The 16452-nt window shown below is 35.4% G+C and overlaps 1 protein-coding gene and 1 pseudogene across 2 annotated transcripts; one reads left to right on the plus strand and one right to left on the minus strand.

Moving 5' to 3' along the window:
* Nucleotides 1-534: 534 nt before the first annotated feature.
* On the plus strand, nucleotides 535-6879 carry LOC104711092 (putative receptor-like protein kinase At3g46340; annotated as a pseudogene). Its single transcript, XR_015567120.1, has 13 exons — nucleotides 535-610; nucleotides 786-1329; nucleotides 1416-1894; nucleotides 1985-2126; nucleotides 2212-2283; nucleotides 2375-2446; nucleotides 2525-2602; nucleotides 2706-2926; nucleotides 2988-3193; nucleotides 4780-4906; nucleotides 4994-5062; nucleotides 5273-5458; nucleotides 5566-6879. The product of XR_015567120.1 is annotated as a putative receptor-like protein kinase At3g46340 (transcript).
* A 6592-nt stretch (nucleotides 6880-13471) lies between these two features.
* On the minus strand, nucleotides 13472-13892 carry LOC104715327 (uncharacterized). Its single transcript, XM_010432742.2, has one exon. The coding sequence runs from the start codon at nucleotides 13850-13852 to the stop codon at nucleotides 13472-13474; it is 381 nt and encodes a 126-aa protein (XP_010431044.1). The 5' UTR covers nucleotides 13853-13892.
* Nucleotides 13893-16452: the final 2560 nt, after the last annotated feature.

Genomic DNA, 16452 nt, shown 5'->3' on the forward strand with positions numbered 1-16452 from the left:
TTCAGAAGAGTAACTATGCTAAACTCTTCATTCGTTGGATTCCCACTAGAAAGGCTACTTCCATGATTCCATCTCTCTTTCTCATAATTTATTCTTCAAAATAAACAAGCCAAGTTGAATATTTTTCTGACAAATAAAAAGTGTTGCCCACTAGAGGAGACGTATAACGTATTGACTCATTCGTCAACTGAACAAAGACATGTTTTCACGTTTTCCGAAGCGTTACTTGGTAAGCTCTCTTGAAATGTCCTCCCATTGTTTATCAGAGCCGTCTCTAAGTTAATAAATACCACAATCAAATTAAAATAAAAGGGCTGTTTTGCTAATAGTAAGACTCAAACCCATGTACTCATTCCAACTAACATAAACAAATGCCACTAGACTAAACACATTTTTTGGAAAACAAGGCTGAAAGTTGTATATAAAATACACAGCATAAAATAAAGCCACAAGCTCATGCTTCATGAGCTTGACCTTTGGGCCAGTTCTGTTGTTTATAACCTTTTCTGTTAAGGTTTTCTCTTCGAAGCGAATATGGAGGGTTCCCATAGGTTTTTGTTGATGGCACTAATAGTAGCCTCCTTTTTTAATTCAAACGTTTAGGATTTTCGTATACTATTTGTAATGAAGAAATGTGTATTAGACCCGTAAAATTATTTGGATGAGCATGGTCTGTCGTATTAATTTGCAATGCTTGTAATCTAAGCAAAGAATCTGATAGGTCTTCAACTAATGCAATGGGTTTGAACATTTTTACAATTACTCTCTTCTATCTCTTTCAACAGAGTTCATCAGTTTGGATTGCGGATTATCCCCAAGTGAACAGTCTCCTTATATTGAGGTGGAAACTGGATTACATTTCTCATCAGATTCAAGCTTCATCCAAAGTGGAAAAATTGGTAGAATTGATGCAAGCTTAGAGTGGAAGTACCCAAAATCACAGACAACGTTGAGATACTTTCCAGACGGTCTACGAAACTGCTACAATCTGAGCGTGCACCGGGGAAGAAATTATTTGATCAGAGCTACAAGTAACTACGGAAATTACGATGGTCAAAACGTTTCTCCTAGATTTGATTTGTACATAGGCCCTAATTTCTGGGTAACAATAGATTTGGAGAAGCATGTAAATGGTGATACATGGGAGGAGATCATTCACATCCCTAAGTCAAACTCTTTGGATGTGTGTCTCATTAAGACAGGCACATCAACGCCAATCATGTCGGCCTTGGAACTAAGGGCTCTACCAAATGATACTTACAACACAGGATCAAGTTCTTTGAAGTCAATACTGAGGTCCTACCTAAGTGAATCAACAAAAGTTGTAAGGTAAATCAGCTTTAAATATTGATATTAAGATTTTTTTACTCATTCGGTTGTTGATGGTTACTAATGCAACATTATATGAACCGCAGGTTCCCAGATGATATACACGATCGAATATGGGTTCCACACTTTGAGTCAGAATGGAAGCAGATTTCCACAGCTCTCAACGTCGATAACTCCCTTAATAGCTATTTTGTGCCGAAAGAATTGCTCATGACCGCCGCAATACCTGCTAATGCCAGTGCACCGTTGAGTGTTACTAAGGATCTTGAGTTCCCTAATGATAAATTGATCATATATTTCCACTTCACTGAGGTACAATCTTTACAGGCCAACCAGACTAGAGAGTTCAGCATTGTGTGGAATGGAGAAGAAATTTATCCCACTATGAGGCCTCAATATCTAGGGGTCACCACTGTTTACACCCGGGTACCATCTCTTTGTGAAGTAGGAAAATGCTTGTTACAGCTTAAAAGAAATCATAATTCAACTCTCCCTCCTCTGCTTAACGCCATTGAAGTTTTGACAGTTATGAAGTTACCACAGTCTGAAACAAACGTAGATGATGGTATTAATTGGTACATTTGTTTTTAATGAAATTACTCAAAAACATCGTGTATGCTAAATCTAACATGTGCGTCGGAAAACTTTATGACAGTGATTGCTATAAAAAACATAAAAAACGCCAACAGGTTGAGTAGAATCTCATGGCAAGGAGACCCATGCGTACCACGGCAGTTTCTATGGGAGGGTCTAAGTTGCAACGACACGAATGTTACGCCACCAAGAATTACTTCCTTGTGAGACCTCTATAACACAGTCCATTTTAGACTGGTTAGAGAACATTTGTTTATTTTTTTATTTTTTACTTGGACTTTTAAACAGAAACTTGTCTTCAAGTGGTTTAACGGGAAATATAGCAACTGGAATTCAAAATCTTACCCATCTGCAAAAGCTGTAAGTATGTTTATTAGTTACCGAAAGGAAGCCTATTTAGACATGCCAGTGACATTTTTTTTTTTTTTTTTCGATTTATTACAAACTTCAGGGACTTGTCAAATAACAATTTGACCGGATTGGTGCCAGAGTTTCTAGCTGACATGAAATCTTTGTTGTTCATGTAAGTTTGTAGTATGTTATAGTGGGTATTCTCATGGATCATTTTCACCTAAGTACGAGGTTTTTCCTTTTAAAACAGAGACTTAAGGAAGAACAAACTGAATAGTTCAATACCAAAGACCCTACGTGATAGAGAAAAGAAAGGACTACAGCTATTGTAAAAGCAAATCCGTCCATACATTTTCATTCAAGATCCCTTGACTTGTGGCACAAGGCTTGTGCATATAGAATACTTAAAGATCAGTATATTATTTTTGCAGTGTTGATGAAGATGACAATAAGGGCGATGGCAATAAATGTTTATCCAATTCATGTGTCCCAAAAAAGAAATTTCCAGTGATGATGGTTGCATTGGCTGTTTCCGCAGTTGTGGTCATCGGAGTGGTACTGATTCTCATTTTCGTGTTCAGAAAGAAGAAGCAATCAAGTCCAGGTTTTTGCAGAGACTCATCAATCAATCAACAACTATAAACTATAAGGTGTCAATGATATGGTTGTTTTACTAAAGTTTTCTCTATACATATCTTTGTTCCCTTTGCTAGTTGCTATATCGGAACAGTTGATTGAGACAAAAAGGAGAAGGTTTAGGTATTCAGAAGTTGTGGAAATGACAAAAAACTTCCAAATAGCTCTAGGGGAAGGAGGGTTTGGCGTCGTCTATCATGGTTATCTGAATGATTCAGATCAAGTAGCGGTTAAAGTACTCTCGCAATCATCATCACAAGGCTATAAACACTTCAAGGCCGAGGTATGATATGCCACAGATCTTCTAACAAAATAGCCAAAAAAAAAAAAAAACACAAAATATGAAGTATGATCTCTATACCGTAAAACCTCATAAATTAATAATATCGAGAACACAATATTTTTATTATTTTATGGAAATAGGAATGTATCAATAAACTAATAATTATTAATTTTAAAAGATTAACCTAATTTCTGTATATATATCTTTTTAAAAAAATCTAATCAAAATAAGAAACTTTGATAAATTTGGATTTTTCTAAAATTTCTCAATTTTTGGATGTAATTGGAAATAAAAAACAACAAAAGTTTATGATGAAGTAAAAAAAGATTAAATATGAGTTACAACAAAAATACAAATTTAAAAATAAATTAAAACAACACTAGAGTCATGTTTACTTAATTGTCTTAGTTATATCTAGGTTGTCAAAATGGGTCAAGATTAATGAGTCAACCCAATTCAACTCAACTCATGAACCCTAATAAGTTGAAAATTTTGATCCTAATGAGTTGATGAGTTAAATAAGTTGATGATTAAATAAGTTCATGAGTCAAATGAGTTTGGTTATAATAGATTCATGAGTTAATCACTAACCTATCAATTTTTTATTATCAACCAAATATCGTCAACATCATCATAATACCAACATCATCATCCTATCATCATCATCATATCAACATTATCATACTATCATCATCATCATACTACAATCATGTAACTATCATCATCATCATCATCATACTATCATCATGTAACTATCATCATTATCAATGTTGTCATACTATCATCATCATACCTTCATAATCATATTAACATCACTATCATCATATCAACATATATATCATAGTAAACAGCATGATGTCATCATCATCATTTTATAATTTTCTCGCCGAAATCTCAAACCCATAATTTTCCCACCAAAATTTTGTACTTATAATTTTTCCGCCAAAAACGTAAATCCGCAATTTTCTTGCCAAAACGAAAATCCGTAATTTTCCTGCCAAAATATAATTCTGCAATTTTCCCGACAAAAACGCAAACCCGTAAATTTCTCGTCAAAAACGCAAACCCGCAATTTTCCCGCCAAAACGCAAACCTGTAAATATTTTGTCAAAAATGTAAACCCGTAAATCTCTTGCCTAAAATGCAAACTGATAAATTTTCTGCCAAATGCAAAAGCAAACTCATTTAACTAAATGGATTTATGGGCTGATCCAACCCAATTGTTAATTGAGTTGAGTCAACTCATAAACTCATTTAACTTTTAACTCATTGGATAATGAGTTGAGTTGGGTTGGGTTAACAATTTTGACACCCCTAGTTATATTTTGAATACATATATATTTTTTGGGACAAATATCTGAATAATTTATATAATAATTAATTCATGTTAATAATAAGACCATATATTTACATATGATTTTCAAAAGAAAACTTATCTTATTATTTTATTGAAATTTGTTAACTTTTACCGTGGCCAGTTTGGGACTAAACTAACTTAGAATTTAGTAATTTATAGAGATTTTTTTGTATATGTTTAATTTTAGCATCATGCTTAACCAATGTGTTTTTTCATTGTTGGTCATTAGGTCGAACTTCTTCTAAGAGTTCACCACATAAATTTGGTGAACCTTGTCGGATATTGCGATGAAAGAGATCACTTGGCCCTCATTTACGAATACATGCCCAATGGAGACTTAAGAGATCATTTGTCAGGTGAAATATGCACACACACATATATTTAATAATCATTTGAATCAAAATAAACGATTCATACGATGGCTAATTCTGACTCTAATACAGGAAAAAAAAATGGTGACTTTGTATTGAAATGGACGACGAGACTACAAATAGGTGTGGATGCTGCACTAGGTTCGGGCTAACTCAAAACAGTTTCACTAACTTGTTTTCATTACAAAAGCGTTCATGTCATTAGTGGATATCAATGATTCACATATATGATTATACATCTTAATATTACAAAAAAAGCATGAGAATGTATAATGATGATTAACAATTTCCTACCAAGTCTTCATTCACCTGAATTTATGACATCAATTAACATGAATGAGTCTTGCATAGGATTGGAGTATTTGCATTATGGATGCCGACCGTCAATGGTGCATAGAGATGTCAAAAGAATATATTGTTGGACGATCACTTCAGGGCCAAAATCGCAGATTTTGGGCTTTCAAAGTCGTTTCAAGTTGAAGATGAATTTGAGGTTTCAACGGTCCTTGCTGGTACTCCTGGATATCTTGATCCAGAGTAAGTACTATTAGTTCACTCCATTGATATATACATGTTGACATTTAAGTTGACATTCATCTTTACTGCTTTTATATATAAATTCTACTTCATCTTCTTGTTTCCAGATATTATAGAACAAGCCGGTTGGCTGAAATGAGCGATGTATACAGTTTTGGGATTGTATTACTAGAGATGATCACAAACCAACATGTGATTGACCAAGCCCGCGAAAAGCCTCACATTACAGAATAGGTGGCATTTGTGCTTAGTGAAGGAGATATTACTAGGATTGTTGATCCTAACCTTCACGGTGAATACAACTCTCGTTCAGTTTGGAGAGCTCTTGAATTGGGTATGTCATGCGCAAACCCTTCCTCAGAAAAACGGCCAAACATGTCCCAGGTTGTTATCGACTTAAAAGAATGTATAACTTCTGAAAATTCAATGAAAAGTAAGAACAATGACTCAGACTCCCATGGTTCCCTGGAACTCAACTCGAGCTTTGATACTAATGTGGCCCCTAGTGCAAGGTAGTATCTGTATAGGCGCCTTGCTCGCATCCATGTACTTCTGCTGGTGGTATTTTTTCTTTAGTGAGAGGAGTGCTTGATTCTTTTAGACATCACAAATTCACAAGTAAAAAACATACTGCATACCAAATGTTTGGAGAGACTTCTGATATATCATGGTTTTTGTGGTTTTTAACCATGATATAAAGAGTCTTTTAGTGTCTTTTCATTTGTTTCTAGATTGTTTTTGAGTCTTTACAGGTTTTTAGCATGGAAGGAGCAAAATGGAGCAATTCGGATGTTTTGGAGCATAAATCTTGAAGAATCAATTTGGTCTCGGATGAAAGCAGGAGCATCGACCGACACCAAGATAGGAGGCATCGATCGACACTCATCTCTGCCGACTCAAGACCCAAGTTTTGGAAAATTTACAAATCTGCCCCAAAGTTTTCCATATTTGCAACATAAGTCCATGACGTGTTTTAGGACATATAAATAGTGTTTTTAGGTTTTCCAAACCCTTAAGTTGTATTCTATCAAGTTTTATTTTTCCTGCAACCCTGTGAGATTTTGAGAGCTTTGGAGAGAAAGAGATCTGCTTTGAGAGAAGAATTTCTTGAACTCCCTTTACTCTTTTAATTTCAATTGCTTATTATTCAGAATCATGTCTTGTTCTTCTTTGATTATGTCTGAGTAGTTTGCTTGTTAGGTTTAGGGTTTTTCACAGGGATTTTATGAATTATTAGATTTGATTATTTAGGATTCTTTATCTTGCTAGATCTTCATCTTAGGTTGTTCTTCATATTAATCCTTGATTGGCCATCTAGAATTAATATCCTAGGAAAATAAATTGATATGAGAATATAATTAATTTTCCTGATAAAACCTTTTGATGAGCAAAATTATTTCTTGCAAAGAGATTTGATTTAATAATTTTGTGAGCAATCTAAACCTGATTTTATTGCTGATTTATTACCTAGAATTTTACAAAAAGATTTGGATTTTCTGGTTTTAAATTTAGATATTATTTGCAGTGAGAACTGATTTAATTTACAAAAGTGTTTAGAGTTCTAGATCTGTTCTTAATTGTTTGAATCCTAATTTATTGATTGATTTAATATTTCATAATTTCCTGAGAAATTCCCTAGGCTTAGCTTTTTGATCCATTGAATTTACAACAGTTTTATTTAATATTTTTGCATTGCTTATCTTTATTTAAATCAATTTGTTTAGCATAATTATAAAACTCTATAATTTATTGTGTAGTCTTGAGTCCTTGTGGAATTCGACCCCTAAGTACTGCATTGATCTCTTAATTTGAGAGAGTAGCTCTAGGGTTAATTTGAGCATATCAAATTTTGGCGCCGTTGCCGGGGACTCTCTGATCTACCATTAGATTTGAGTTTTAGATTTTGTCTAAATTTTTCTTTTTATTTTAAACTTACACGTTTTTGTTTTTCTTCTCTTTGGTGTTTCAGGTGCATGCCTCCTAGACCTCACACAAGGAGCAACAAGTCTGGTCCTACTGTGAATTTGTCAAACCAAGAGTTGGGAAAACTTGAGCGTGAGAACAGAAAAGCAGCTAAATCTCTAAAGATGGTTAATACGATCATTCTGATGCGTGATGAGGCTGGTGTTTTGAGGGATCAAGAGGGCCACTTGCGCAATGAGCAGGGCCAAAAGCTTGATGCACAAGGAAATGTGATTCCTGAACCTGTTGTCATCGAACAGGCTGTTGTGAATCAACAAGCTGGTGTTGTTGATGATCCGGATCTTGGTGTCGGTCGACACCAACCAGGTGGCATCGATCGACACCCACCTGCAGACGTGCGTGGAGCTGCCAACCACGTATAGAACCCAGTTCGACGACAGGAGAACAACCGGGACTTGATCAGGACAATTGCTGACTACAATAGGGCTGATCTGGTGTATGAGAACCGGTCTGCTATTGTTCCTCCCCCTTTTCAGAGGAATGATTTTGAGTTGAAACCTGCGTACTTTCAACTAGTTGGGCAAAGTCCTTTCTCTGCTTTGCCCAATGAGAAGCCTTTGGATCACATTGAGCATTTTGAGGATCTTGTGACCAGTATCAAGGCTAATGGAGTGACTGAGGACTTCATATTCTGCAAGCTCTTCCCATACTCACTTGCATGAGAGGCATCTCAGTGGTTGAAGCAGTTGCCAGCTGGATCTTTGACATCTTGGCAACAAGTCAAAGTGGCTTTCCTCAACCATTTCTATGATGATGCAATGTCAGATGAGTTGAGAGTCAAGCTATCCACTTTCAAGCAAAGACCAGATGAAGCTTTCAAGGCAGCTTGGGTGAGATTCAAAGCTTATCAGAGGGACTGTCCACACCATGGTTTTTCAAGGGTACAACTGTTGAGTATCTTCTTCAGAGGGTGTGACTGGAAGTATCAGTTAGCTTTGGATGCTGCAAGTCATGGGAATTTTAAGACAAGAATGCCAGAAGATGCTGAAGTTTTGATTGAGAATTTGGCTTCTAGCAATAGCACTAAGGGAGCAGATGCTGAAAGAAAGAGATTGCATGGAGGATTTGATTCAAACCAGCTAGCTTCTGTTAGTGCTAAGCTTGATTCAGTGCATAATCTCCTTATGGGTAAGAAATCTGTTCATTTTGCTGTTGAGGTTGAGACATATGAGCCAGAACCTGATCAAGGACACCAAGAGGAAGATGTGAACTATGTGTATGGGAATCAGGGACAGCGGTTTGGAAATCAGCAAGGCAATAGGCCTTACAGTGGGAACTCTTCAGGCTACACTTCCAAGCCAGAGTATCAGCAGTAACAACAGAATAATGGCTATACAAGGACATATGGGAACTCATCTTATCAGTCTCCACCTCCTAAGACTTCTTCTGAGAGTAGAATGGAGGCCATACTTGAGCAGCTTCTACAAGGTCAAGAGAATTTGACAGTGACATTCAATGGAAAGATTGACAATGTCTACACTGAGCTGAATGGAAAGATTGAAGCATTGAACATTCATGTCAAGAAGTTGGAGAATCAGGTTATTCAGACTGCTGGGTCTGTCAAACGACAAGAGGGTTTTCTTCCTGGAAGAACTGAGTCAAACCCCAAACATGCTTGTAATGCCATATCTGTGAGGGATGAAGATGATGGTGAACTTGCTTCTTCAGAAAAAGAAGAGAAATCGACCAATCTCTCGGTTTCAGATGATGGTGTCGATCGACACCACCTGGGTGTCGGTCAACACTCATCCCAGACGAGCCCAGAAACCGCAAAATCTCAGGTTCCAACAGTTGAGAGGATCTACAAGCCTAAGATTCCTTTTCCCAAGCCAAGAAAGTCTAAGCAAGAGATGGAGGAAGCTAGATGCAAGGCAATGATGGACAAGGTGATGATTGAGATGCCATTGATTGATGCAGTGAAGCTTTCACCACCACTAAAACGCTATGTTAAGAGAATGGTATCAAATGGTTTGAGTCTTGAAGAAGGAGCACTGCTTACTAAAGATGTCAGTGCAATTCTGTTGAACCAGCCTGTTCAGAGGAAGAAGGAGAAGAAGCAGGAGGTGGTTGTCTCTAAGGAAGTGAGTGCAATCATTCAATGTAGGACTGCAGAGAAGTTACCAGATCCTGGAAGCTTTGTCCTTGATTGCTCAATCTCAGCAGGAAGGTTTGCACACTCACTTTGTGACCTTGGTTCTAGCATCAACTTGATGCCACATTCTGTTGCTGTGAGACTTGGGATGACAGAATTCAAGCCAACTCAGATTTCTCTTATCTTGGCTGATCGCTCCCGAAGAATTCCTGAATGTGTTTTAGAGGACATTCCAGTTAAGGTTGGAAACTTCATGATTCCCACTGACTTTGTGGTTCTGAAGTATGATCAAGAGCCTAAAGATCCTCTCATCTTAGGAAGATCTTTCTTGGCTACAGCTGGTGCAATCATCGATGTGCAGAAGGGACACATAGCACTGAATGTGGATGGTTTGAGTATGAATTTTGAGATGGATAAGCTGAGGAGGGCTCCTACTATTGATGGACAGACTTTTTCTGTTGAAAAAGTTTCTGCAACACGGGTATCAGGCTCAGTGTCGATCGACACCACCAAGAGAGTATCGATCGACACCCCTCCACGACCGCGACAAAGCTTGTCCAAGACTGATGCTCCAAGTCAGAAACCTGTTTCCAAACAGAAGAGTCATCAATCCACACTCCAAAGCCCTCAGGTAAGGCAAAGGTACACCTCTCCTTCTCCTAAACTTCCTCCTATCATCAACAAGAATTTTAAAGAGAGAAAAACTGTTTTGCAGTTAACCAAGCCACGAGATTATCGTAGAGCGCTTGTTTCTTCTGTTGATGATTTTGCAGGACATAAGAGAAGCACAACAATCCCTAAATCCCGCCCTGGTCCCGTTCCTCAAATCCTTGGCAGACTTCATTCACCTAAAGCTTATACACCACCTTGGATGAAGAGGACTTCAATGCCATGTTTTGCTCCTACGGATGCCTGAGCTCCAATACAGTCAAGCTAATGACTGAAAACAAGCGCTTAATGGGAGGCAACCCACTGGTAGGTTTTTCTTTTTCTTTTGCTTTGATTTTTATTTATTTTATTTTTATTTTTGCTTTCCTCTTACTTGATAACTCTGGGGACAGTGTTGTTTAAGTCTGGGGGAGGTTAGTTACTAACTATGTTTTCTGTTTCTGAGTTTCAGTTGTGTCAGTCAAAACCATAAAGTTTGAGTCAAATTTTTCAAAATTTTTCTTTTTATCTTTGGGAATTATGATCTTGACTAATGATTTCTCTTATTTGGCTAACACTCTAATGATTATTTGTTTATGCTTGATCTCAGAACTGAAGCTTAGAAAGACTATGAGCCTTATCAACAATCCTGAAAGCCCTTATTCAATGGATATCTGATTGATCTAATGTTGTCTCAACCTTTATCAGGATTTTAACCGGACTTAATCTCTTACTTTGGGGTTGGAAATCAGTGGACTAGACTTCTTCTTCAGGCCATACAAGACAATGCAATTTTTCAAAGTATGTCTCCCCTCTCTCTTCCCTTCAGTGCTTTAAACAAAAGAAAAAAGATCAGAAAAAAAAAGAGAATAAAAGATGAGATGATTTTGATCAGTTTAGAGAGGTAGGTAAATTACATGTGACCTCATTATTCTACTCTTGAGTCAAATGATCACACAAAGCTTGGAAGTGAGGGGTAGGTAAATTACCGATGACCCCGGTATTCGCTTACACCTTTGATTTAGAAAAAAAAAAAGAAGAAAAAAAAATTATGGAAGTGAGAAAAGGGAGAGGAAAGGAGATGTAAGAAGAATGTCTTGGCCTGAAGAGAGTCCATATGTCACTGATCAATACACCTAAGGTAAGAATTCACCTTATTTATGCTTTAATATTGACTAATGAGATGACAATGGAGATTTCAGAGATTCCAAAGGATTGTGGGATTTGAGTAAGGAATGTTGATGCTAATCATGGTTGAGTATAAGAAGTAAATTCTTGAGTCAGGTAAATGAAGAGTGTGAATAAGAATCATTATGCAGTTGAGTGAGTTCCCAGTTTTCAAACCTCTTTCACAGATCTAAGCTTATGTTTTGCTTGAGGGCAAGCAAAGGCTAAGTCTGGGGGAGTTGATATATCATGGTTTTTGTGGTTTTTAACCATGATATAAAGAGTCTTTTAGTGTCTTTTCATTTGTTTCTAGATTGTTTTTGAGTCTTTACAGGTTTTTAGCATGGAAGGAGCAAAATGGAGCAATTCGGATGTTTTGGAGCATAAATCTTGAAGAATCAATTTGGTCTCGGATGAAAGCAGGAGCATCGACCGACACCAAGATAGGAGGCATCGATCGACACTCATCTCTGCCGACTCAAGACCCAAGTTTTGGAAAATTTACAAATCTGCCCCAAAGTTTTCCATATTTGCAACATAAGTCCATGACGTGTTTTAGGACATATAAATAGTGTTTTTAGGTTTTCCAAACCCTTAAGTTGTATTCTATCAAGTTTTATTTTTCCTGCAACCCTGTGAGATTTTGAGAGCTTTGGAGAGAAAGAGATCTGCTTTGAGAGAAGAATTTCTTGAACTCCCTTTACTCTTTTAATTTCAATTGCTTATTATTCAGAATCATGTCTTGTTCTTCTTTGATTATGTCTGAGTAGTTTGCTTGTTAGGTTTAGGGTTTTTCACAGGGATTTTATGAATTATTAGATTTGATTATTTAGGATTCTTTATCTTGCTAGATCTTCATCTTAGGTTGTTCTTCATATTAATCCTTGATTGGCCATCTAGAATTAATATCCTAGGAAAATAAATTGATATGAGAATATAATTAATTTTCCTGATAAAACCTTTTGATGAGCAAAATTATTTCTTGCAAAGAGATTTGATTTAATAATTTTGTGAGCAATCTAAACCTGATTTTATTGCTGATTTATTACCTAGAATTTTACAAAAAGATTTGGATTTTCTGGTTTTAAATTTAGATATTATTTGCAGTGAGAACTGATTTAATTTACAAAAGTGTTTAGAGTTCTAGATCTGTTCTTAATTGTTTGAATCCTAATTTATTGATTGATTTAATATTTCATAATTTCCTGAGAAATTCCCTAGGCTTAGCTTTTTGATCCATTGAATTTACAACAGTTTTATTTAATATTTTTGCATTGCTTATCTTTATTTAAATCAATTTGTTTAGCATAATTATAAAACTCTATAATTTATTGTGTAGTCTTGAGTCCTTGTGGAATTTGACCCCTAAGTACTGCATTGATCTCTTAATTTGAGAGAGTAGCTCTAGGGTTAATTTGAGCATATCAACTTCGCTTCTCTCTGGTTATCTTCCTCACTTGGGAAGCTTTGTTGGCCTGGAAAAACTAAAAAACAGAGTCTTCTCCTTCCATCTTGAGGATTAAGGAAATATGAATACTATGACAGCTAGAAGGAACCTAAAATCTTTTCCTAACTTGATGGCTCTTAGGATTCGATAAAAGTGACTGCTTAAACACTACACTTGTTCCCCTTGTTTTTTTTTCTTAATTTCTTTCTTGGCAAGGGATCATATTTAGGTCTATTACACTTGTAAAACCTCAACATTTTCAATATCAGTTTTTAGATTTGTGTTTTTAGTTTTGAGATTTTAGAACTTCGTTTTAGATTTTGCTATTAGATTTTTGTTTTAAAAGCCCCCTAAAACCACTTTTCTGAAAGATTCTCATAATTAAACAACATTTTTTTTTTTTTATAGATGAGAGGTTATGATAAGAGAGCCCCATTGCACATGCTCTTGTAATACATAAGCAAGCTGCTGTTGAAAATTGGTTAATATCTTATATACGTGTGTTGTGTACGATAATAATTAGTAAACCAGAATATTGTGAAGAGAAATGAAAGATGTATTGTATTGGAACAATCTTCATGATACATGTATAAATATTTCATTTATATTGAACCCCATCACTGATAAATTTTTCAAAAACTTAGTTTTTATTCATCTGTTTATTGATAAAATTACTTCACTCATTAGCATTAATCTTATTAGGGTTACTACAAAGCAAATATTTCTTTAAAAATCTGACCACCAACGCCCTACGTGATGTGGTTTTACTCCTCGTACATTTTTTCGCAACCTTCTTCCTACATCCTCTAAAACATCTTCGATCACTGTCCTCGTTTTCCTCTTTTCTTGAGAACGTATAGCTCCTAAGGTACATTTGTCTACAAGATATGCTCTCAATCGCTGTGGTACGACCCTGGCTACCTCCGTGGCTGATTGACTGTATGAACTCCACCTCTGCAGCTGGCCACTTGTGAATTTTGGCTAAAGTTGTACCCGGCCGGCCCCCAGTGGCATCATTTTCGACGTTTACACAGTCACTTATGCATTTGGAAGCCATGGCCGCCGAATCTTTTTTTTTTCTCTTTGTTAACGTTAGGTTTGGCTTTGTATAATTAAGATGTAATGTTTTGGTATAATGGGACATATGGATATATATATATATATATATATAATGATGGCGAGATATTTGTGGTAATAAAATTAGAGTTGACTGAAAAGTAAGACTCAATTAGAGTGACTTCCATAATCAATCCTCCTTAATCAAGAATTGTGTGTATATACATTTATTTTACATGTCATCCATAGTCAAGGATAATTTTTTTCAAAATTGTTAATTATAATCAGATATTTGGGTATAATAAAGGAAAGATTGGAAACATTTGACTGACTCCGAACAGAAACGGAAAGATGTGACAACAAATTTATGTCCTGCTAATATTTTGTTGAATACAAAGTATCCAACAACCATACTATATGTGCTGTACACTGACTCACAATAAGAGGCATTCTTATTACCCAACCAGATTACTGAAGTTGCTCGGTCAACCCGAAGACCTAGTTATGATACAACCTAACCTTATCAGTCCATGCGAAACATAATTACACAATGACCGTGATTAGTATTTAGCACTAATTGAAATAAGCATCAGTGATGATATCAGACTAAAACTCATATATAAGGCATCCTATGACTGTTAATTATCTTAGTTTCGTCAGAATTGGACTAGCATCATACACAATACTTTTATGACATATTCATTCTGCATGATTACACTGATTTGAAAACATAGTGGATAGATAAGATTTTAGATTCTTAACCGTGTATCTAAATCTGATGTATGTTGTGTAATATGTATACTGAAAAGTGAAAAATGAAATGAAAGCTGTTGGGACAAAATACATTTGTCACTTGTAACCGTTAGATAATAACGGTTTATCAGTTTTCTTCAACGTCTATTTATTGTTATCACTTCGAGCCTGAGTTTACAAAGTTACAGAGAAACCATATACAATACATACATAATCAATAAATACTCGTCTTAATCGATAACCAACGGGTGTCTTTGTAAATAAACGGTAGATTGTTATTTCTGATGGTAAACTGATACTCCTATGTTTTAAACTATATGATGGTTTAGAGATTTTATTTTATTTCATTATAAAAGATGCTTTACAAATTTTTATACAAATTATAAATGATTTGATATTTTATGGCTATTTTGATTTTACTGTCTTTTTTGTAACAAGTTGTGCATTTAACTTAAACCATGATATTTTTTGAAATAGAGAGAGTATTATTTAATGGGAAAATGACATCCACACCCACTTTCTCCTAAAGTATTGACACTTACACCCACTTTCTACTATCCCTATACTTTTCTTATGTCAAATTACAACTTACACCCTCTAACTAAACTAACCTTCTCTTTCTACTTTTTGTTTTCCTTCTCATCTCTCTCTCTAACTTTTCTCTTTCTTTTCTAATATTTTTTTTCTTTAATATTTATTTTTTATTTTCATTACTAAATTTTAAGTTTAGTAACTTTAGTTGGTGATAAACATACTAAATTTTAAGTTTAGTAACTTTAGTTGTTGACAAACAAAAAAAGTTAACCTTATACCCTAAATCTTAAATCCTAACACCACATAGACACTAAATCCATATAAGCCCAAAAACGTCAACCTTATACCCTAAATCTTAAATCCTAAACCACCCTAAACTATGGTGATGTTTGAACATGCAACAAACTTGTCAATAAATTTCATCTGGATTGCTTGTCCACGTGGTCAGAGTTTGGTGGATAGGCTTAGAGATTAATAATGACCATGTTTGTTGTGTAGTATGCTTCTAGTGACACTTCTAAGTTCTAATATCTCTAATTCTAGCTTAAAAATAGTACAAAAACATTTGGCTAAAAGACATCTAAGTGGCTAAACTATAGTGATGTTTGAACATGCAACAAACTTGTCAATAAATTTCATCTGGATTGCTTGTCCACATGGTCAGAGTTTGGTGTTTAGGGTTTAGGGTTTAGGGTTTAGGGTTTAGGGTTTAGGGTTTAGGGTTTAGGGTTTAGGGTTTAGGGTTTAGACAGATGAAAATGATAAACATGCAACATGCAACATGGATTTAGTGTCTTAAATCCTAACACCACATAGACACTAAATCCATATAAGCCCAAAAACGTCAACCTTATACCCTAAATCTTAAATCCTAAACCACCCTAAACTATGGTGATGTTTGAACATGCAACAAACTTGTCAATAAATTTCATCTGGATTACTTGTCCACGTGGTCAGAGTTTGGTGGATAGGCTTAGAGATTAATAATGACCATGTTTGTTGTGTAGTATGCTTCTAGTGACACTTGTAAGTTCTAATATCTCTAATTCTAGCTTAAAAATAGTACAAAAATATTTGGCTAAAAGACATCTAAGTGGCTAAACTATAGTGATGTTTGAACATGCAACAAACTTGTCAATAAATTTCATCTGGATTGCTTGTCCACGTGGTCAGAATTTGGTGGATAGGCTTTGAGATTAATAATGACCATGTTTATTGTGTAGTATGCTTCTAGTGACACTTCTAAGTTCTAATATACCTACTTCTAGCTGAAAAATAGTACAAAAATATTTAGCTAAAAGAAATCTATGTGAC

Source organism: Camelina sativa, chromosome 9 (assembly GCF_030686135.1).
Source record: "Camelina sativa cultivar CO46 ecotype springtype chromosome 9, ASM3068613v1".
Classification (NCBI taxonomy): domain Eukaryota; kingdom Viridiplantae; phylum Streptophyta; class Magnoliopsida; order Brassicales; family Brassicaceae; genus Camelina; species Camelina sativa.